Source organism: Carcharodon carcharias, chromosome 20 (assembly GCF_017639515.1).
Source record: "Carcharodon carcharias isolate sCarCar2 chromosome 20, sCarCar2.pri, whole genome shotgun sequence".
Taxonomy (NCBI): domain Eukaryota; kingdom Metazoa; phylum Chordata; class Chondrichthyes; order Lamniformes; family Lamnidae; genus Carcharodon; species Carcharodon carcharias.
This window is the reverse complement of record NC_054486.1, coordinates 26,418,603-26,441,900: the sequence shown is the minus strand read 5'-3', so window position 1 is coordinate 26,441,900 and position 23,298 is coordinate 26,418,603. Positions and strand designations below refer to the sequence as shown.

The 23,298-nt window shown below is 44.0% G+C and overlaps 1 protein-coding gene across 2 annotated transcripts in view; it reads right to left on the bottom strand.

The window, feature by feature from the left end:
* The window catches only part of tyro3 (TYRO3 protein tyrosine kinase), a 101,459-nt gene that overhangs the window by 5,213 nt on the left and 72,948 nt on the right, over positions 1–23,298 (bottom strand). For both annotated transcript variants that reach the window (XM_041213812.1, XM_041213813.1), the window contains exons 10-15: positions 19,225–19,351; positions 17,475–17,575; positions 12,291–12,386; positions 11,470–11,550; positions 9,067–9,159; positions 6,100–6,221 (exon numbers count right to left, since the gene is read on the bottom strand). In XM_041213812.1, coding sequence (XP_041069746.1) covers positions 6,100–6,221; positions 9,067–9,159; positions 11,470–11,550; positions 12,291–12,386; positions 17,475–17,575; positions 19,225–19,351 — 620 coding nt within the window. The remainder of the gene's footprint in view (positions 1–6,099; positions 6,222–9,066; positions 9,160–11,469; positions 11,551–12,290; positions 12,387–17,474; positions 17,576–19,224; positions 19,352–23,298) is intronic.

The window sequence follows — 23,298 nt, the reverse complement described above, 5'->3', positions numbered from 1 at the left end:
GCAGCACTCCCCCCCAGTACTGCACTGGAGTGTCATACTTGATTTTTGTACTCAAGTCCCGGTCAAAAAGTTATATATTAAGCCAAATTGTGAAGGATTTTAATCAGGATCTTATTGGAAGAGAGGGAGATGGAAAGATGGAGGGAATTCCAGAGAATGGAGCCTAGTTAGCTAAAGTCACAGCTGCCAATGATGAAGCGAAGGAACCGTTGCTAGAGGTGAGGATAGATGGAGCAGGGAGGAGGGGTTTGAGGAAGCTATGATGGAGAAAAGAACAGTTAACTTTGCAAATAGGGATAATGGCCAGAATTTAATGCCCTCCCCTGAAGCGAGTTTGGAGGTGGGAGAGATCACTTAATTTGGTGGCAGTGTGCGTGGTGCCAATCCCGCTGCCTTCCTGCCTCTGCCCCGATTAAGCCTGGAGCGGGAAGCCTTGTGGACGGCCATCATGCCCTGACGCCATTTGAGGCCCTTAAGTCCACTTAAGAGACTCATCCCGCTACTGCTGGTATTCAACCAGCGGTGAGAGGGACAGTCGACATGTGGGAAGGCCTAAAAGTAAACCCTGTCATTCAGGCTCCAGGAACAGGAGGATCCCTCATTCAAAGCACTCAGTGCCTGAGCTTGGGACCCTGCATCGGGAAGGTGGGGGAGGGGTGGGGTCAGCTGAGAGCTACGCCCCTGTCTTTGCTGCCAATCCCCCTGCCCTGCCACCCTCACTCACCTGGGTCCCTCGGTGACCCTAGGCCCCGCCCTGGGAACATTGCTGGCAGCTACCACCAGTCACGCTGCCTGCAATGAACAGCTGTCAGCCTCTGATTGGCCGGCAGCTCTCGAGGTGGGGCGGATTTCCACCCCTAGGGAACTTAATTCCAGGAAGACCATTGACGGACCTTCTGCAAAGGAGGTGGTATGGGGCTCTCTGGGCAAGGCTCCCATCGTCTACATTAAATATTGTCCATTGCGGCAGTGTGCATTTGACACGAGGACAACAAAGCCCAGCAAACTTGATATAAGTTGGTCAAATCGGGCAAAGGATGGTCAAAGCAGTTGTGGACCAGATATACTCAGGTTTGTGCCCCATGACTTGAGGGAGCAAAGATGGTGGCCAGGGAGATTGACAAAGATGGAAGAGAAGAAATGTGGAGGTTTGGGGATGGTTGAGCAAATTGACAGCTACAGAGGTACTGTGGTAAATGAAAGGTCAACTGCTAGGTATTTTGGAGTTAGAGAGAGAAAGAGAGTGCGAGACACACACAGACACACACACACGTCATGAACTAGAGCACAGAAAGAGACAAAGTAAGAGAGAGGTACATCACCAGCTAGGCACAGATAGAAACAAATAGACGCAATATAAACCAGGGTAAAGAAAGAGAGAGACATGCAGACATTACCAATTTTAACATGGAAAGTGAGTGACAGTAAAAGTGCGGAGCAATGCTAATGGTAAAGAGTGTGAAAGAGGGATCACCAATCAAAATAAGCAGAAATAGAAAAAGAAAAAAAGTCATGAAAAAGAGGAGGAGAGCAAAAAAGAGATGATAAACTAAGGCAGAGAGAAAGTAAAAGAACAACATTTGACCAACTGGGGCACAGACAAATGTGTCACTAACAAGGGCAGAGAGAGTAACGCACATTACCAAGTAAACTGATGGCGAGAATCGCAGGACAGCAAACAGCGATGACCTGAACTTAACTATAACAGCTGGAATAAAAACAAATGTCTGTGCCAAACACTTCCAAATAAAATCACTTCCTTACCGATCTAATAATGAAATGATAGGCACAGAGGGAAAATTGTCTTCACCAGTAACATGAAATGTGCCCATAGCCAAGCTGATGTATGTGATTCTCTCAGCCAATGGCTTTTTTAAAATTCATTTTTCACAGGTTGTGGGCTTTGCTGGCTGGGCCAGCATTTATTGCCCATCCCTTGAGAAGGTGGTGGTAAGTTGCCTTCTTGAACCGCTACAGTCCATGTGGTGCAGGTACACCCACAGTGCTGTTAAGGAGGGAGTTCCAGGATTTTGACCCAGCGACAGTGAAGGAGCAGCCGATATAGTTCCAAGTCAGGATGGTGAGTGGCTTAGAGGGGAAATTCCAGGTGGTGATGTTCCCATCTATCTGCTGCCCTTGTCCTTCGAGATGGTAGGGGTCATGGGTTTGGAAGGTGCTGTCTAAGGAGCCTTGGTGAATTCCTGCAGTGCATCTTGCAGATGGTACACACTGCTGCCGCTACTACGCATCAGTGGTGGAGGGAGTGAATGTTTGTGAATGTGGTGCCAATCAAGCAGACTTTTCCTAGACTGTGTCCAGCTTCTTGAGTGTTGCGGGAGCTGCACTCATCCAGGCAAGTGGGGAGTATTCCATCACACTCCTGACTTGTGCCTTGTAGATAGTGGACAGGCTTTGGGGAGTCAGGAAATGAGTTAATTATTGCAGGATTCCCAGCCTCTGACCTGGTCTTTTAGCCACAGTATTTATATGGGGAGTCCAGTTCAGTTTCTGGTCAGACGTAACGCCAAGGATGTTGATAGTGGGGGATTCAGTGACGGTAATGACATTGAACATCAGTGGGCGATGGTTCGATTCTATCTTGTTGGAGATGGTCATTGCCTGGCACTTGTGTGGCGCGAATGTTACTTGCCACTTCTCCACCCAAGCCTGGATATTGTCCAGGTCTTGCTGCATTTGGACATGGACTGCTTCAATAACGGAGAAGTCGTGAATGCTGCTGAACATTGTGAAATCATCAGGGAACATCCTCACTTCTGACCTTATGATGGAAGGAAGGTCATTGATGAAGCAGCTGAAGATGGTTGGGCTAAGGACACTTCCCCAAGGAACTCCTGCAGTGATGTCCTGGAGCTGAGATGACTGACCTCAAACAACCACAACCATCTTCCTTTGTGCTAGGTATGACTCCAACCAGTAGACAGTTTACCCCTTCTTTCCCAGTTTTGCTAGGGCTCCTTGATGCCACACTTGGTCAAATGCTGCCTTGATGTCAAGGGCAGTCACTCTCACCTCACCTCGGGAGTTTAGCTCTTTTGTCCATGTTTGAACCAAGGCTGTAATGAGGTCAGGAGCTGAGTAGCCCTGGTGGAACCCAAACTGGGCATCAGTGAGCAGGTTATTGCTAAACAAGTGCCACTTGATAGTATTGTTAATGACCTCTTTCATTACTTTACTGATGATTGAGAGTAGACTAATGGGGCAGCAAATGGCCGGGTTGGATTTGTCCTGTTCTTTGATTACAGGATATATCTGGGCAATTTTCCACATAGCCGGGTAGATGCCAGTGTTGTAGCTGTACTGGAACAGCTTGGCTAGGGGTGTTCTGGAACACGTCTTTGGTACCATTGCTGGAATATTGTCAGGACCCACAGCCTTTGCATGGTCCAGTGCCTTCAGCCATTTCTTGATATCACGTGGAGTGAATTGAATTGGTTGAAAACTGGCGTCTGTGACGCTGGGGACCTGTGGAGGAGGCCGAAATGGATCATCCACTCGGCACTTCTAGCTGAAGATTGTAGAAAATGCTTCAGCCTTATCTTTTGCACTGCTGTGCTGGGCTCCTCCATCATTGAGGATTTTTGTGGAGCCTCTTCCTCCAGTGAGTTGTTTAATTGTCCACCACCATTCACAACCGGATGTGGCAGGACTGCAGAGCCTGTATCTGATCCATTAGTTGTGGAATCGCTTAGCTCTGTCTATCACTTGCTGCTTATGCTGTTTGACAAGCAAGTAGTCCTGTGTTATAGCTTCACCAGGCTGACACCTCATTTATAGGTGTGCCTGGTACTGCCCCTGGCATGCCCTCCTGCACTCTTCATTAAACCAGGGTTGATCCCCTGGCTTGATGGTAATGGTAGAGTGGGGGATATGCCGGGCCATGAGGTTACAGATTATGTTCAAGTACAATTCTGCTGCTGTTGATGACGCCTCATGGATGCCCAGTCTTGAGTTGCTAGATCTGTCTGAAATCTATCTTATTTAGCGCGGTGGTAGTGCTACACAACACAATGGAGGGTATCCTCAATGTGAAGGTGGGACTTCATCTCCAAAATGACTGTGCGATGGTCACTCCTACCGATACCATCATGGACAGATGCATCTGCAGCAGGTAGTTTGGTGAGGCTGAGGTCAATTTTGTTTTTCCCTCCTGTTGGTTCCCTCACCACCACCAGACCCAGTCTAGCAGCTATGTCCTTTAGGACTCAGCCACTCAGTCAGTAGTGGTGCTACTCAGCTACTCTTGGTGATGGACATTGAAGTCCCCCACCCAGAGTACATTCTGCACCTTTCAGTGCTTCCTCCAAGTAGTGTTCAATGTGGAGGAGCACTGATTCACCGGCTGAGGGAGGTTTCCTTGCCCATGTTTGACCTGATGCCATGAGACTTCATGGGATCCGGAGTCGATGTTGAAGATTCCCAGGGCAACTCCCTACCGATTGTATATCTCTGTGCCACCACCTCTGCTGGGTCTGTCCTGCCGGTGAGACAGATGATGGTGGTGTTTGGGACCTTATCTGTAAGGTATGATTCCGTGAGGATGACTATGTCAGGCTGTTGCTTGACTAGTTTGTGAGACAGTTCTCCTAATTTTGACACTAGCCTCCACATGTTAGTAAGGAGGAATTTGCAGGGTCAACAGGCCTGAGTTTGCTGTTGATGCCAGGTGGTCCATCCGGTTTGATACAGCTGAGGGGCTTTCTAGGCCATTTCTGAGGGCATTAGCCAGGCTAGGTAACGATGACATATTTCCTTCCCAGATGGGATTTTACAACAATTGACAATGGTTTCATGGTCATCATTATTGAATTCAAATTCCACCATCTGGTACAGCTGGATTCGAACCCGGGTCTCCTGAGCAATACCCTGGGTCTCTGGATTACTAGTCTAGCGACAATAATGCTATACATTGTCTCCCCTGCTGATTCGCCAATAGCCCTTTTCTTGCCGCTAAACCCAATTTTCCCGCCACAATGTCTTCACGAAAATAATGTTTGGAAGGTTTATTTTCTTTGACAAATGAGAGGAGCTCTGTGCCAACACTTGTCACTGTGACATCATAATCAAGGCATGTTTTATTCATGGGTTTTGCATCATTGTTTATTCATTCTTTAAAGAATCTCAGTTTGACACCACTCCAGAGCACACGAGCACAGAACAAGTTGTCCTTTGGCAATGTCATCCCACCCAGAATGCATTTCTGGAAGACAAGCCTTCTCTAGCGCTGTGAAGAATTTGCTTCATTGGGTGGATTCACCCATAGTCTGTGCCTCTAATGCTAGGCAAGGGAGCTATGTGTGAGGGATACTATTGGAATATGTAATTTGCTTTTAAAAAAGGGGAACTTTCCATTTATCTCTACTTTTTGGGTAAAAATTTTCTTCTTTATGAATCTTTGGAATTCTCTACCCCAGAGGGCTGTGGAAGCTCAGTCACTGAGTATGTTTAAAGTAGAGATTGATGGATTTCTTTATGCCAGTGACATAAAGGGATATGGAGATAGTGTGGGAAAAAAGCATTGAAGCGGATGATCAGCCATGACAGTATTGAATGGCGGAGCAGGCTCGATGGGCTGAGTAGCCTATTCCCACTCCTATGTTCCGACGTTCTTTATCTTTTTTGCTGAATTTCCAGCACCCGCTGAGGGAAGGTTCTGTCAGCATTGCTGCTCCTCTGCTCCATCACCTATGTGGCCCATCTTCATGTATGCACATAGACTGTGAGTGGCAGCCCACTATTCCTTTGTGGGAGGAATCACAGTCAAATCCAGAGCTTTCCACCGCGTATTTCTCCAGCTGGGGAAGGGGCATGGGGTTGGGGTCACTGGACAGCTCTTTCTCTTCCTAGCATGAGGGGCACTGAAGCTGATTGTATTGCTCATTATCTACTCTGTCTGAACTCATCCAAATGAGGATTGGACCAGAGCCCATCACAGTCTATACAGCACGGAATCACACCGAGCACAGGCTGTTCACCAAGAAGATTAGCTCTTCTTTAACATTACATTCTCCTGTGTGGAAATCAGTAGGAGAGCAGGCCTTTGCATTAGCAGTTGGAGGTTGAGGCAGATCATTGACTTACAACTGGCTGGTCTCCAAGCCTGGAGAGTACAAGGTAGGTGCGAAGATCTCCATGTTTCATGAAAGGTAGCAAGACCATGGGAACTGGAAGCCGGCGATGGGCTCGACTCTGGAGACTCACTCCTAAATGGAGCAGAAGAAAAAAAGAAACAAGGAAACATTGTTTTTAATTCAGGGCATGAAGATGCTGTGTTACGCTTTTCTTCAAAGGAGCACCAGTTGAAAAAGCTGTTAAAAAGCATATGGGTCCCTTGTCTTTATTATTAGAGACATTGTACAACAGCACAGAAGTTATGCTAACCCCCTACAAATCACTGGTTAGGCCTCAGCTGGAGTATTATGTTCATTTCTGGCACCACACTTTAGGAAGGATGTTAAGGCCTTGGAGAGGTTGCACAGTAGGTTTAGTGGAATGGTGTCAGCGAATGAGGGAATTCATTATGTGGAGCTGTAGAAGCTGGGATTGTTCTCCTTAGAGCAGAGATGGCTAAGAAATGTGAATTATGAAGCATTTTGATGGACTAAATAAGGAGAAACTGTTTCCTGTAGCAGAAGGGTCAGTAACCAGAGGACACAAACTTAAGATAATTGTCAAAACAACCAGGAGGGAGATGACAAGTATTGGGAAAGGTAAGTTTGTAGAGCAATGAGCTAGGAAATGGCATGGCGAGTAGGACTTATTGGATAGTTCTTTCAAAGATCTATAGGTCAATTGGCTTCCTGCTGTGCTGTATCACTCTATGATTCATTTATTTTGTCTGCAATACCAGCCAGGTTCAATCTCATCTTATAGTACCTGCAGGATCTGGGAGTAGATGGAAGGAAAATGAACCCAACTTAAGGTTACTCATTAGTACCATTCACCGGGTAGATGGCACAAGATGCCATGTCCCAAAATGTTACCCCTCAACATGTTTCACGTTTGCTACTCACCCTCAGACAAACCTTAGCAGGCCCCAAAGCCAATGTAAGGCTTTGGAAGTGTAGTTACTGTTCTAATGTAAGAAACAAAGCAGCCAATTTGTATACAACAATCTGCGACCAGATAATCGATTTTATGATATTGGTTGAAAATTGGCCCAGAAATTGGGGAAATTCCCCTGCACTTTTTCAAAAGAAAAACCTTTTTTATTCTTTCACGGGATGTGGGTGTCAGTAGCTAAGCCAGCATTTGTTGCCCATCCTTAATTGCCCTTGAGAAGGTGGTGGTGAGCCACCTTCTTTGACCACTGCAGTCCATGTGGTGTAGGTACACCCACACTACTGTTAGGGAGGGAGTTCCAGAATTTTGACCCACCGACAGTGAAGGAATGGCAATATATTTCCAAGTCAGGATGGTATGTGTGTGACTTGGAAGGGACCTTGCAGGTGGTGGTGTTCCCATCTATCTGCTGCCATTGTCCTTCCAAGTGGTAGAGGTCATGGGTTTTGGAAGATGCCATTGAAAGAGCCTTGGTGAGTTGCTACAGTGCATCTTGTAGATTGTACACACAGCTACCACTGTGCATTGATGGTGGAGAGGGTGAAAGTTGAAGGTGGTCGATGGGGTGACAGTCAAATGAGCTGCTTTGTCCTGGATGGTGTCAAGCTTCTTGAGTGTTGTTGGAGCCACACTCATCCAGGCAAATGGAGTTTTACATCCACCTGACGGGTTCGACATCTCATCTGAAAGACGGCACCTTCAAAACTGCAGCACTGAGAACATAGGTACAAATATCTAGAGTGGGGCTTGAACCAGTGACCTGCTGACTCAGAGCCCAGAGGGCTAGAAACTGAGCCAGAGCCATCAACACATTAGTTGCATTTGACAACAAGACATGGACCCTAGTTAGTGTTCAGAGCAACTATTAAGCGTAAAAAGAGGCCATTCAGTGCTTATCCTAAAGGTGGTTGCTGTCGAGTTCCCTGCTGTGCTTTCTTTTATCTTGTTCTACCTTAGCTGTGCTATTTACTTTAGGGGACTGAAAAACTTGGTCATCCCAGATTTTATTTTCAGAAGGATGTTGATCTAAATTTCAGAGCAATGGAAAATAGTCTGAGGGAAACAACATTATTAAAAGGGATAAAAACAAAAAAACTGCGGATGCTGGAAATCCAAAACAAAAACAGAATTACCTGGAAAAACTCAGCAGGTCTGGCAGCATCGGTGGAGAAGAAAAGAGTTGATGTTTCGAGTCCTCATGACCCTCGTGGTCATGAGGACTCGAAACGTCAACTCTTTTCTTCTCCGCCGATGCTACCAGACCTGCTGAGTTTTTCCAGGTAATTCTGTTTTTGTTTTGATTATTAAAAGGGAACTGGAAACACTGTAAAATGCCAACGAGCTAAGGCAACTGTTGAGGATTGCCACAGTGCTGATCTTACAGATTTTGCCAAAGGTTCATTTAAATATTTTATATGACTTCTAGGGTCTCAGTGAAACATGAAATGGGCACAAGTGCTTCAGCTCACCACGAGGCAGTAGAGTTCTGAACTCTAACTTGGAGTGAATGGAGTCTGCTCTCCCAACCCAGGGTTCCCTCAGTGTTTCCAACCTGCCAGAACCCGCCCTTCTGGATTCGAGTCTCCAGGAATTAAAGATTAATCTCCTGAGCACTGCTGCAAGCAAAACCCAGAAGAAAAATTATTTTCATTTTCTTTGAGCATTTTTGATTTATTGGTTGTAATTGGCTATTCGACTGACAGTCAATTACACAGAGCCTGTTTGCTTTCTAACCAATTGTGGGTAGACGGTACACCCTGAGGATGGACTTCTTGGGAGACCAATGGCAGGAGAGTAGGGAGGAGGGGCTGGTCAGAGGCAAAAGGTCATGTGATGAAACCTCCTGGAATAGATCCAACCTGGGTTGGCAGCCCAACATGCTGGATTTAGTGGGTTAAATAACTGAACACCAGATGGTGCAATTCTCCAACTGGTCTTCCAATCTAGTCTTCTCTGTACACACACACTAGTCCCTGCAACACTCACCAATCACCTTAATGACATTCGGGTGGTTGAATTCTTTCATGCAGGCTGCCTCTCGCAGAAACTCCTCGATATCTCCAGATGCATTGATTTCAGCTGCATGGGAAAGATAAAGCAACATAAGCACAGAGGACAGAAGCAGACAATTCGATCTTTGGAACCTAATCTATATTTCAACTAGATCTTGGCTCACCTTATATTTTAACTCCATCTACCCACCTTTGATCCATATCTCTTCATACCCTTACCAAACACAAACCAATCAATCTCAGTTTTGACATTTTCAATTGACTCCCAGCTTCAACAGCTTTTTGAAGGAGAGCATTCTGGATTTCCATTAACTTTTCTGTGAGGAAAGAATATCACCCCTGAACTGCCTAGCTCTAATTTTAAGATTATGTCCCTTCTGGATTCCCCCAAATGAGGAAATAGCTTCTCTTTATCTACCTTAATCACCTTAAACACCTCGATTAAATCACCCCGGATCTTCTATACAGTACTCGAGGGAATACAAGCCAAGTCCATGTAGCCTGTTCTCATAGTTTAACTCATTTAGCTCTGGTATTGTTTCATCAGATACAAAGAGGGACGGACATCAATCTGAAGCTTCTCTAAGCAGCTTTAGCAACTGCAAGCTTGGCCCTCAATTTGCCATGGCTCCCAGCCTTGGAGATGACCATCTCTCAGTCTCATTAGCCTCAATTAGGAGGTGGTTATCTTTCCCTCCCATTTTTCCAGAATGTGTAAATGTCCCATACACTGACTTTCATGTGTGTGATCTTCATGGTCTCTCATGTGGCTGGAAATAATATATTTAAGATTTGAAATTTAAAGAATGATCAGATTAACCCTCAACTTCCCTGGATAGGAAACAAAGTGTTACAAAAAGTCGGGGGGAGCATCAATCATCCATGTCGAGTAATAAATAGCTCCAAAAAAAATTAAAGTCAGAATGTTGCTTCAAATTATGCCTGGGGAAAATAGAAGCCTTGTTTTATATATAGTTTTAAATATCTTAAGAAGAATTTATGTCCTCAAAGAGTGACGAAGAGCACAACACGGGTTTGAAAATGAGTGGGATAGTGGAGTGGAAGTGTGTCAAATGAATGTTTAATTTAAGAGCATAGCACCTTTCATAACTTCAGGACATGATAAAGAATCTTACCGTCAGTGAAGTACCTTTGAAATGTTGTCAGTGCTGTAATGTGGGAAACACAGCTGCCAATTTGTGCACAGCAAGGTCCCATAACAGCAGTGTGATAATGAATAGATAATCTGTTGTAGTGATTTTGGTTGAGAGATAAATACTAAATCAGTAGCATGAGGAGAACTCTCCCACTCTTCCTCAAAATAACATCATGCGATTTTTTTTTACATGCACTTGAGAAGGCATTAGTTGGTTTAACGTCTCATCCAAAAGACAGCACCTCTGACAGCACTGCACTACACCCTCAGTACTACACTGGAGTGTCAGCTGAGATGTTCTGAAGCTTCTGGCTGAGACCTGAACCCACAACTTTCTGATTCAGAGGTGAGAGTGCTACCCACAACTGAAAACTATCACCAGTTGCTGCAGTGGGAGAGTTAGAATAATAGAGAAATCAGCTTCAATGAGCTAAATGGCCTTTTCTCATCTTTGATTCTCTCAAGCTAGGATGAATCATGAGAATGAGGGTGGATGGAGAGAGGTATCACTTCATTGGAGCCCAATTATGTCAATCGTGTCAAGGCTGGAAGCCCAAATTCCATGCGTCCATTTCAGCCCAACCACAAAAACACAAAGACCACAAGAATTAGGAGCAGGAGTAGGCCATTCGGCCCATTGAGCCTGCTCTGCCATTCAATAAGGTCATGGCTGATCTGATTGTGACCTTAACTCCACTTTTCTCTGCCCACCATAACCCTTGTCACTGTTGTTGATCAAAAATCTACCTAATTCAGCCTTGAGTATATTCAGTGAACCACCTTCCACTGCTCCACAGATGAACAACATTCTGAGAGAACGAAATTCTCCTCATCTCAGTCCTAAATCAGAAACCACTGATTTTTAAACTGTGTCCCTTCGCTCTAGACTCCCCCCACAAAGGGGGACATCCTCTCAGCATCCACCCTGTTAAGTCCCCTTAAGATCTTATATGTTTCAATAAGATCACCTCTCATTCTTCTGAATTCCAATGGGTATAGCCCCAGCCTGTTCAACCTTTCCTCATAAACTAAGCCCTTCATATCAGGAATCAGTCGAGTAAACTTTCTGTCAAATGCTTCTAATGCAATTATATCCTTTCTTAAGTAAGAAGACCGTAGCTGTACTCCAGATGTGGTCTCATTAAGGCCCTTTACAGCTAAAGTAACACTTCCCTTCTTTTATCATATTGCATCCTCAAGATGGACAATCGTTTCACTCACTTTTTAGCATTTTCACAGCCAACTTTTGGGAGGACCCATCTTCCATCTTTAAATAAGCCTCCTTGACCGAGCCAAACTCTCCTGGAAATTAAAAATAGAAAGAAATGTTGGCAAATCAAATAATAATGTAATCAAAATTTTAAAAATGATGGGGTCCTATGTGATTTCTCATTGGACTCAGGGTGGGTTCATCCATCCAGTGTCCTGCAACATTTAATATACAGGCCCAAACTTAAACTACCAAACCCCCCACCACTAAAAAAAACTGCATTTATATAGCACCTTTCATAACCTTAGACATTCCAAATCACTTTGCAGCCAATGAAATACTTTTGAAATGTCATCTGTTGTAATGTAGGGAATGCAGCAGCGATTTGTGCACAGCAAGTTCCCACAAACAGCACGGTGATAACGAAAGGTAATCTGTTTTAGTGTTGAGGGATAAACATTGGCTCAGAGACTGGAGAAAACTCCCCTGTTCCTCTTCGAATAGTGATGTGAGATTTTGTACATCCATCTCCGAGAGCAGGCAGTGCCTCACTCCCTCAGTGCTGCCCTGGATTGTCAACTAGATTATGTACTTGAGTGGGATTTCTAATCACAATCTTCTGATTCAGAGGGTGAGAATACTACCACTGAGGCAATGTTGATACCGTTGTCAGGTAGCACACCTTCTTCAAATGTGATATCCCTCTGTTGTGGAATAGCCCTTTGAGAATTGCTAAGCAACATAAAGAACCATGTAAGTCCAGATGGATAGTATGAGTCAGTACCTTCTGGACAGGATGGGAAGAAAGCTCACCAACCACAGAAAAACTGACCTCTGCCCAGTGTCCGCCCCAGTTCAAGCTGCCTCTCATGGATGAAAATATCTTCCAGCTTCTGCTTCAAAGCATTGCTGATTCCCAAAGTGTCGACTATATCAAGACAAAAAAACAGTTACTAGAGTAGTGTGCAGCACAACAACCTTCACAGACAAATAGAGAGAGACACACACAGAGAATGCCTGAAAGATTGTGCTGGCATCAAGAACAACAGACAGAGACCCAGAATGACTGGGATAGTGTGCACAGCATGGAGAACAGCAGACAGAGAGAGACAAACACACGAAGGGCTGAATTTTTAGGAAGGCGGGGAACACATTCCTCACCCCCACCTCCACCACTGAATCCAAGAGCCCCACTGCCATTTTACACTCTAATGAGCGTTGATTGGCATAATGCGGGACTTCTGCCCCTCAGTCAGAGAAAGCCCAACCTTGAGAGCTGGCAGCCAATCAGATTGGCCAGCAGCTCTCCAGTCCCTCCAGCAACAATGCTGCAGTGGCCGGAAGAGGTACTGCATGGAGCTACCAGAGCCTAGGTCCCAGGGACCGGAGGCCCATGTAAGTGTCAGAAGCCCCAGGGTGGGGAGGGTAGGGAAGGCCTGGGTGGAGTCACGAGGGATAGGCTGGGTTGGTAGGAAGGTATGGAGGTCACCGGGCCTTAAGGGGAGGGCCAGTCAGAAGGGGGCTTCTGATAGAGATGCACCCCTTGCCCCAACCTTCCCACCTAAGGACAATCTTTCTTCATTTTTAGCTTTCCTCCCCTGAGCTGTCATCCACCTGCCAGCCTAAAAATTGAGGTTGGGTGGGAAATGGCCCTTAAGTGGCCATTAATTTGCCACTTAGGGGCCTCAATTGATGCAAGGGTGGGCTTTCTGTCTGAGGTCCTGCCCACCCCAGTGTAAAATTGGTACAAGTTTGGGGCAAGCGGGAACCCAGAGGGAATCCCGTTCATGCAATTTCACATTCCCCCTTGCCTTGGAACCCGCCTGGGTGAGGGGAGCATAAAATCTTGGCCAGAATTACTGGGAAGAGTGTGCACATTTTGGAGAGTATGCAAAGCACATTGGGAAGAGCAGACAGAGATGCAAGAGGCTAGAGAAGGCAACTGAATATGTACAGGAAGTTGTCCTTAACTCGACTGTGTGAGTGAATATATAGCAAATTTTGACTTGGTTAGCTCTTGTATTTTTCTATTGATCATAAATGCCAGCATCACCCATTTAATAAATACTAAAAAAAAATAAAGTCCAACGTTACAGTCCACCTAAATTAATGCAACAATCCACCTGTATCAAATAATCCATCAGTGGATCATTATGTCTACATTAGTGGAACATTACAAAGTATTATTGAACACTGACTGATCACATTTCACAGATTGCTTTTCCTTAGTCCCAGCAATACAAGAACCAATGGTTTTCATGTGGGTTAAAATTCCTTGTTACTACATTCAGCACAATAGAGGCTAATGCCAGTTCCTGCGTGTGCTATTTTAACAATGTGATTAATGCAAAGGTAGATGAACAGATGGTTTTGATTTGAGTATTTTATGCGAAGGGAGGGAAATGTGTGGAACAGACTGCGCACAGAGAGAGTGGAGGCGGATAGTGTTAGCAAATTCAAGACAGGGTTGGATTTATTTTTGAGAAAATGAGCGATTGAGAAGGTATAAGGGAAGGGTAAAATTGCCATCTGCAAAGTGTGTGTATGAGTGCTTAACAAGCCCGCACCACCTTTTCACACAGTTATTAAAATAACTAGCTAGAGTTAATGAGTTAAAATATTTAGAGGTCGGTTTTATACATCTATCCCTCTGAAATATAAAGTTCCAAACTATTTTGAGAATTCTTGAATTAATTTTGCTTTATGTCCTCTAGTTTTCTATTCACAGCTTAAGTCTAATAATCTGGGATCATAGAATATTACAGTACAGAAGGAGCCTCTTTGACAGAAGCATCCAATTAGTCTCACTCACCCGCTCTTTTCTCAGAGCCCTGCAATTTTTTCCCCTTCAAGTATTTATCCAATTCTCCTTTGAAAGCCACTACTGAATCTGTCTGCCCCTTTCTGGTAGTGCATTCCAAATCATATAGCTCATTCATCCTGGCCACATGTTCTGGCACTTTTGCCAATAACTTTAACTCTGCATCGTTTGGTTACTGGCCTTTCTGCTAGTGGAAATAGTTTCTACCCATCTACTCTATCAAAACCCTGTTTGATGTCCTTATTTAAACTTTACAGCCCCACCTGTTATTGTCTGTCATCTCTCTTTCCTTTCATCCAATCTTTTCCTGGTCTGCACTGTGACCATTTTCACCTTGATGAAAGATCTAGCCCAAGACATCTTCCCATCTCAGCATGAGTATTACATCCTATTTGGATAGTACTGGAAGGTGATGGAGTCATCCTATTTTCCCCATGGTGATTTACCAGTTCCTGAGGGTACATAACAGGGAAAGGTCCAGGGGAGGTGACTGATGGTATAGTCAAAGACATGCATTCCCCTACCATCTCTGTGCTCCCTGACCTACACTGACTCCGGCAACACATTGATTTTAATATTTTCATCCTATTTCTTAAATCCCTCCATGGCCTTGCACCTCCCTATCATTGTAATCATCTCCAGTCCAGCAACTCTGAGGTGTCTGCGCTCTTTCGCAACCCCCATTTCACCATTGGTGGCCATACCCTCAACTGCTAGGCCCAGAGTTCTGGAATTCCCTCCCTAAACCTCTTTACCTCTTTCTGATCCTTTAATACGCTCCTTAAAACCTACCTCTTTGACCAAGTCTTGGTCACCTATTTTAATATCTCCTTATGTGGCTTGCAAGTAAAATTCGCTTTGATAAAGCTCCTATAGGTGTTCTACTCTGTTAGAGATGGTCAATAAATTGCAAGTTGCTGGCGTTGTTTTGAGAAGGCTTTTGAAGGAAGATATTGATTATATTAAGGGAACTCCAGTGTACAGGAGTATGATGCCTGAAGATTCCACCATGGATGCTTGAGCAGAGGGAAAAGATGATGCCATGAGCTTGACCATGGAGAAGAGGCATTGGAGGACACAGAGGTGATGCAAAATGGCACAGAGAGGTCAAAGGGGAAAAACAGGCACATAGTGTCATGGTCACAGTCACATAAGAATCATCATTGATCTTGACCAAAGTGAAAGGATTGGAAAGGAAGATTTTTTCGTTAAACAAAAATAAAAATACCTGGAAAAACTCAGCAGGTCTGGCAGCATCTGCGGAGAGGAACACAGTTAACGTTTCGAGTCCGAATGACCCTTCAACAGAACTGTTCTGTTGAACAGTCATACGGACTCAAAACGCTAACTGTGTTCCTCTCCGCAGATGCTGCCAGACCTGCTGAGTTTTTCCAGGTATTTTTATTTTTGTTTTGGATTTCCAGCATCCATAGTTTTTTGCTTTTATCTTAAGATTTTTTTGTTCTTTGGAAAGACAGACATGAAGTTGGGTGGGAACCTCAGAGCCAAAATTAATGATGAGGCAATAGATGAAGATGAAGAGGGTCTTCAGATGAAGAGATAGGCTTAAGCACCAGGGATTGAGGGGGTTGGGGTGGGGGGAGGTGGAATGATGGCAATTTGGGAAGGGAGAGGAACATGGAGAGAGAGAGGGGGAGTGTTGAAGGTGGTTGAGAGGTAAGGTGCTGGATTGGAAAGGAGTTACCGGTTTCATTAAGATTACCCTAATAGTGGTTGAAGGGGGAGAAAGGGGGAAAAGATGCAGAAGTGCAGAAATGGTGTACTGGGAGACATCCAAGGCAGAGATGTGGCTGATCAATAGAAAGGAGCATGATCCACTGGAATAGTTTCAGTTTTTATACAAACCAATTATGAATTCCTCACAGAGTGTCAGAAGCGAAGATGGGACAAATGAGTAGGAAGGTTAAAGGAGTTTAAAGTAGATGCAGTGATGGTTTGGAGTTACCCTTGCCCTCCAGGAATATCCCAGATAAGAGAACTTGACCACAGAGAGGGTCAAGCAAGATTACCTGAGGTAGAAAAGATAAATCTGGAGTTTGACAACCAATGCATTAAGTGTGCTAGAGCATATTCCTTCATGCATGAAGTCATAGTGGTGTCTGATCTACTAGGAGAATAGTTAGGATGCGAGGGATCTGGTGGAGATAATAGTATGTATGTTGGTAAATCAGTGGAGAGGGAGTTGGATGCTAAAGTGTAGCAAAGATTGAGGAGCAAAAATTAATAAATGGAGTTGAGGTGCAGATCAGCCATGAATTAACTGAACAACAACTTATATTTATATAGCACTTTTAAGGCAATGAAACATCCCAATGTGCTTCACAGGAGCATTATAAAACAAAGTGTGACACTGAATCACATGAGGAGGCATTAGGTCAGGTGACTAAAAGTTTGGTCAAAGAGGAAAGTTTTAAGGAGTGCCTTAAAACAGGAAAGCCAGGTAGAGAGATGGAGAGGTGTAAGGAAGGAATTCCAGAGCTCGGGGCTTAGGCAACAGAAGGCACGGTCACAATGGTGGAGTGATTATAATTGGGAATGCCCAAGAGGCCATAATTAGAGGAGCGCAGATATCTCGGAGAGTCGTGGGGCCAGAGGCGATTACACAGATAGTGGACACAAGGGGATTTGAAAACAACGATGAGAGTTTTAATGTCAAGATATTGGGCAGAATTTTACAGCCCCGTTGCAGTGGGGATGGGGCCATAAAATGTGGTGAACTCGGCGGATCCGTAAAATCCCATCAGCATAAAATTCCACCCATTGCTTGACTGGGAGACAATGTAGGTTAGCAAGTACCATGGTGATTGGGGAATGGGATCTGCCGCCAGTTAAGACACAGGTAGAAAAATTTTGCTTGGCCTCAAGCTTATAATGTGGAAGACCAGCTAGAACTATGTTGGAATAGTCAAGTGTGGAGGTATCAAAGGCTTGAATAAGAGTTTCAGCAATATAGAATGAGACATCAAGCTAGAGGGGCTGAATGGCCAAACGCTGTTGCTCTGTTCCTATGTTCTCAATGGATTACAATGATGTTTGTTCAGACTCACAAGGCTTGGGATTATCTACCTTTGGACTGGAGTACTAGATTTGATGCTTCGTTGCCAAAACTAGCTACAAACAAAGACAACTCAATGTATGCATGTGAATAATCAAATAGCCAATAGCTTCACATACATGTAGCCTCGATGCGCTCTGCTCCTCTACGGTTGTAGACTCTTCCTGCCCTGTATTGGACCATCTGGCCCACTCCATCGGAAATAGGGCCAAAGGCTTCTCTGTGGAGAGAGTGATCAGAGAAATCAGCCGCTGGCTTTGTAATACAATGTTTCCACTGGCAAAGTACACACCTCCAAATCACAACAATATTCTGCATGTTACAAAGATGAGGTACTTTTATTTTTCATTCCTTCCCTCAAGAAGCTATTTATACATTGACCAATGCCTCTGTCTTCACACCTAGGGGGACAGCTGTACACAGATTAATGTCTCTCTGTCTCGTCCTCTAACGTTGTATCGGTACACAGTCTGGACTCTTCCAAAGATCAGGAGTGGAGAAAGCAAAAATGAACATCATTTTAATTAATTAATTCAAATACTTAAATGTAACGTCCAGTCATTTGTCAGGTTGCACAATCAGATTAGTTAGCTTTCACTGACTGTCACATCCTCGTTGACAGTTTTAACCCATGGAAAGTGAACCAACAACATATTTTGTCATGTGACCTAGCCTGCATCAAGCCAGGTAGTGTCATTGGTCTGGCCATATTACTGTGTGGGGGAGAGGACTTGTAGTCGGGGAGACACATCAATCCTTTGACTTAAATCAACAACAATAACTTGCACTTATATAGCATCCACATAGTAAGAGGTCCAATGGTGTTTCAAAGGAGCAACTATCGAACAAATCATGACACCAAGCCACATAAAGAGATATAAGGGGAGACAATGGCATAGTGGTATTGTCACTGGGCTATTATTCTAGAGAGCCAGGTTAATGCTCTGGGGACCTGAGTTCAAATCCCACCACAGCACATGGTGAAATCTGAATCCAATAAAAATCTGGAATTAAAAGTTTGATGATGACCACCATTGCCAATTGTTGTAAAAGCCCATCTGATCACTAATGCCCTTTAGGGAAGGAAATCTCCTGTCCTTACCTGGTATGGCCTAAATGTGACTGCAGACTCACAGCCACATGGTTGACTCTTAAATGCCCTCTGAACAAGGGCGATTAGGGATAAGCAATAAATGCTGACCTAGCCAGTGATGGCCACATCCCATGAATGAATTAAAAAAAAGCTACGTACCATTGGGCAAAGAAGTACAAAAAGAAAGACTTGCAATTATATAGCACTTTTAGCAACCAGCAGATGTGTCAAAGTGCTTTACAATAAATGAAGTACTTTTGAAGTGTGTTCACTGTTGTAATGTTGGGAATGCGGCAGCCAATTTGTACACAGAAAGCTCCCACAAACAGCAATGTGATAATGACCAGATAATCTGTTTTTTGTGATGCTGTTTGAGTGACAAATATTGGCCAGGACACTGGAGGAAACCTCTGTGCTCTTCTTTGAAATAGTGCCATGGGATCTTTTATGTCCACTCGAGCCAGCAGACGGGGCTTCGATTTAACATCTCATCTGAAAGACGGCACCTCCGACAGTGCAGCACTCCCTCAGTAGTGCACTGGAGTGTCAGCTTTGATTTTGGTGCTCAAGAGTCTGGAATGGAAATCCACTCTAGTGACTTGAACATGGAACCTTGTGCCTTAGAGGCAAGATGTAGGTGTTTAAAGAAGTATATTAAAGCAGGAGAGAGAGGCAAAGGCAGAGTGATTTAGGGAGGAAATTCCAGAGTTTAGGACTGAGGCAGTTGAAAGCATAGTTGCCAATGGCAGAGTGATGGCATTGAGTAATAAACTCACCCAAATTGCATTTCCTTTCTCCGGATGTGGTACATAACAAGCAGCACGCTGATTAGAGTTAAGACTGCACAAAGAATTCCAATTATCACAGGTGCCCATGAGGTCTTTCGTTCTGTTTCCTCCAACCCTAAGAGAAATATGCCATGAATTATAGGTTAAATTCTAAGATCAGAGTCCTTTGTCAGCCCCTCACAGCCAACCTCGCAACAGAAAAAAAACAACCAGTCATAAAATTGAGGCCTTCGTTGCAGAGTGACAGGTGTTTTGCTTGGTGGCGCAAGGTGTCAGTGCCAGTACTCCCTCATGTGGTGAGGTGCCCAACCTCTACAGGTTGAGCATCCTTTATCTGAAACCCTCGGGGCCGACTGCATTTCAGATTTCAGATACTTTCAGTTTTCGGATACCACATGGAAACTTACATTACAAAAGCCTAAGCCTAGGCTACCTATAGTCTAAAGTAAATACAATGGTTGGAAAAGTAAGATGTATCACTGAATAATAAACACAGGGTACCTGTAATAAATTACTTTTTGACATGTTCACCACAAAAATCACAAAATAAACAGTGCAGACAAACAGCTAGACTTCATCGCACTAAAGATCGATGAGGTTAAAAAAAATGCGGGTTTTGGATCTGCTCGGTTTACGGCTAAAGGATTCTCGACCTTGGTGGCAATACAGGCTGGCAGTAGTGGACAGGTTTAAACAGGAAATGTGTCCATGTGAAAGTCAGAAAGAGAAAAGAATAGTTAAGTATGTAACAGAAAATACATCAAATCTAAATCACTAAAACAGAAATTAATAACAGCAGTAGTAATGATGATGAGCATAAGGTTGAGGATGTCACTGTTGGTTAAATTAATCTTCAGCCATTAACATAATATTTCTCATTAGCCAGGTCCTAGCAGGAAAGTGGGCACAACTCTTGCTGTGCAACAGAAGATTAACGCTAAGGGCAGCAAGGGGCTATATGTCAGGACACTAATTTCTCTAGCAGTAGGGTGTAGGACTCAGGGTCAGCTGTTCAGTACCAGGCTCAGGAGGAAGCCCAGTATCCTCAACAATGGAAATCTCTACCAGTATATCCCCTCAATTTGTTTTTTAGATTTCCATCAATAACAACTACAACTTTTCTTTGTATAGCGCCTTTAATGATATAAAACATTAAAAAATAAAACATGACACACCAACACATAAGGAGTTTTAGGCCAAATGACCAAAAGCATGGTAGGTTTTAAGGAGTATTTCAAAGGAGGTTAGTGAGGTGGAGAGGTTTAGGGAGGGAATTACAGAGCTTGACCCAGGCATCTGAAAGCACGGCCACCAATGGTGGAGCAATTGGATGCTCAAGATGCCAGAATTAGAGGAACACGGATATCTCAGAGTGTTCTAGGACAGGAGGAGATTACAGAGATTACAGGAATCTAGCAATAAATTCCTTCTTGCAGTAGATTCCTTCTTGTGTTCATTTCCCTTTAGTAGTAATTTTCCACTAGCAGTAGATTCCCTCTTGCATTATATCCTAACAATAAATCCCCTTTAACAGAAGATTCCCTCTTGCACTAGATTCACTTTAGCTGTAGATTTCTTTGCAGTAGATCCCCCTTCCACTAGATTCCTTCTAGTAGTAGATTACCTCTTACACTAGTTTCCGACTGGAAGTAGATTCTCCCTTGTAGCAGATTACCCATAGCAGGAGAATCTCCAGTGCACTAGGTTCCCTCTTGCAGTAGATTCCTTCTAACAGTTGATGATTCTTACCAGTAGATTCACTATATTTCCATCTAGATGTAGATTTGCTATTGCACTAGATTCCCTCTGGCAGTAGATTCCCTCTACCAGTAGATTCCCTCTAGCTCACAGAATAACAGAATGGTTGCAGCCCTGAAGAAGACCATTCAGCCCATCATGTCTGTGTTGGCTCTCTGAAGGGACAATTCACCTTATGCCACCACCTCCCCTGCCTTCTGCAAGAGTAGCCCTACACATTCTTCCTTTTCAGATAATAATCCAATTCCCTTGGAAGATTCATCTTGCACCAGATTCACTCTAGCACTAGGTCCTATGTTGCAAGATATTCCCTCTGTAAGATTCCCTCTTGCAGTACATCCCCTCTCGCAGTAGATTCCAGCCAGCAGTAGATTATCTCTATTAGTATATTCTCTATTTTAGTAGATCCCACCTACAAGATTCCTTCTTGTAGTGGATTCTCTCTAGCAGTGTAATGTCTGTTGTGATAGGTCCCCTCAACAAATGGATTCCCTCTTGTTGTAGATTCCCTCAGCTGGTAGATTCACTATTGCAGTCGATTCCATCCAGCAGTGGTTCCTAGTTTAAAAAGCCCAAGTCAGCCGAATGGCAGGGCTCCCACTGGTGACACTTGTTGAAAATTCCTCAGGACAGCAGAAGCCATAAGGAAAAGTTCAAACAACAACTATAACTAAGGTGACTAATCCTAAAGTTTTAAAGTGATTGTGTAGCAGTCAAGAAGAGGGATACACACGGTTCATTCAGTATTGATAGGCCAAAAGGCAGTTTTCATGCAACAAAGGGTGATCTGGTGACTTGGGCACATGTGGGATTAATGGCATACAAAGTGACATGATTTTTAAACACGGACAGAGATCAGCCACATAACCCAACAGCAGCACAGACAGATCAAAGCAAAATAAAATACCGCGGATGTTGGAAATCTGAAACAAAAATAAAAATTGCTGGAAAAACTCAGCAGGTCTGACAGCATCTGTGGAGAGGAATACAGAGTTAACGTTTCAAGTCCGTATGACTCTTATTCAGAGCTAAAGAGAAGTAGAAATGTGGTGAATATATACTGTTTGAGGAGGGTGGAATAGGAGAAGCAGCACATACAGGCTGTGAATTCACCATTAAAATGGCCAGCCACCTGATAACAAGAACTCAGAGGATTGCCTGGCTTCCAGTATTATTAAAATACAGCACGAATCACAAAGAATTTGGAGTAGGACCATGTGACACACATTTCCACAATGAAGATATTCGTGATGGACAAGGTCAGGGGGTTATAACCAACCTCCCAGCTAGGGATAAAGAGAGAGGAAAAATTATACATTGGACAGATTTTTGATCGACAAGGGAGTTATGGGAGACAGGCAGGAAAGTAGAGTTAAGCCCACAATCAGATCAGCCATGATCTTATTGCATGGCAGAGCAGGCTCAATGGGCCGGATTACCTACTCCTGCTCCATCTTCTTATGATCTTAAGAATTTGTACAAAGTACTCAGACTCTCATGACAGTGACAGAGTGACTGAGAGATACAGAGAGTCTGAGGGAATCATTTGCCTCTTCACCGTCTGGGAGGCTGCTCATTTGTTGGAGGACACAGCCAATTTTCATCCCATTTATGTCAAAGGAACCACAATCGAATGGGATTGATAAGGGCTGGGAGACTAGTCAAGTGGTAAAGTCGAAAATTACTCTCATATGTAAGAAAAGGTAAACAGGTTGTTGGTCCAGAGAGCACAACTAAACAATAGAGACTAAATTTAAGAGGAGCTAATAGACAGTCAAAGGGACTGAAAATTGGCAACTTAGCAATCTATACAAACACACAGAAGGGAGTGAGAAATACACACAGAACAATAAATTGTATTTATATAGCATTCAATGTAGTAAAACGTTATTGATGATTCATAGGAGTGTTATCAAACAAAATTTGACACCAAGCCACATAACGAGATATTAGGGTAGATGACCAAAAGCTTGCTCAAAGAGGTGGGTTTTCAGGTTTTAAAGAATAAAAGAAAGGTGGAGAGGTTTAGAGAGGGAATTCCAGATCCTTAGGAGCTAGGCATCTGATGGCGCTGCCTCCAATGGTGGAGTGATTACAACTGGCAATGCTGAAGAGGCCAGAATTAGAGCGGTGTAGATATCTCAGAGGGTTGTAGGACTGGAGGAGATAACAGATACAGAGAGGCGAAGCCATGGAGAGATTAGTAAATAAAGCTGAGAGTTTTAAAATCAAGGAATTGCTTAACCAGGAGCCAATGTAGGTCAGCGAGCTCAGGGGTGCTGGTTGAAGGAGATTTGATTCAAG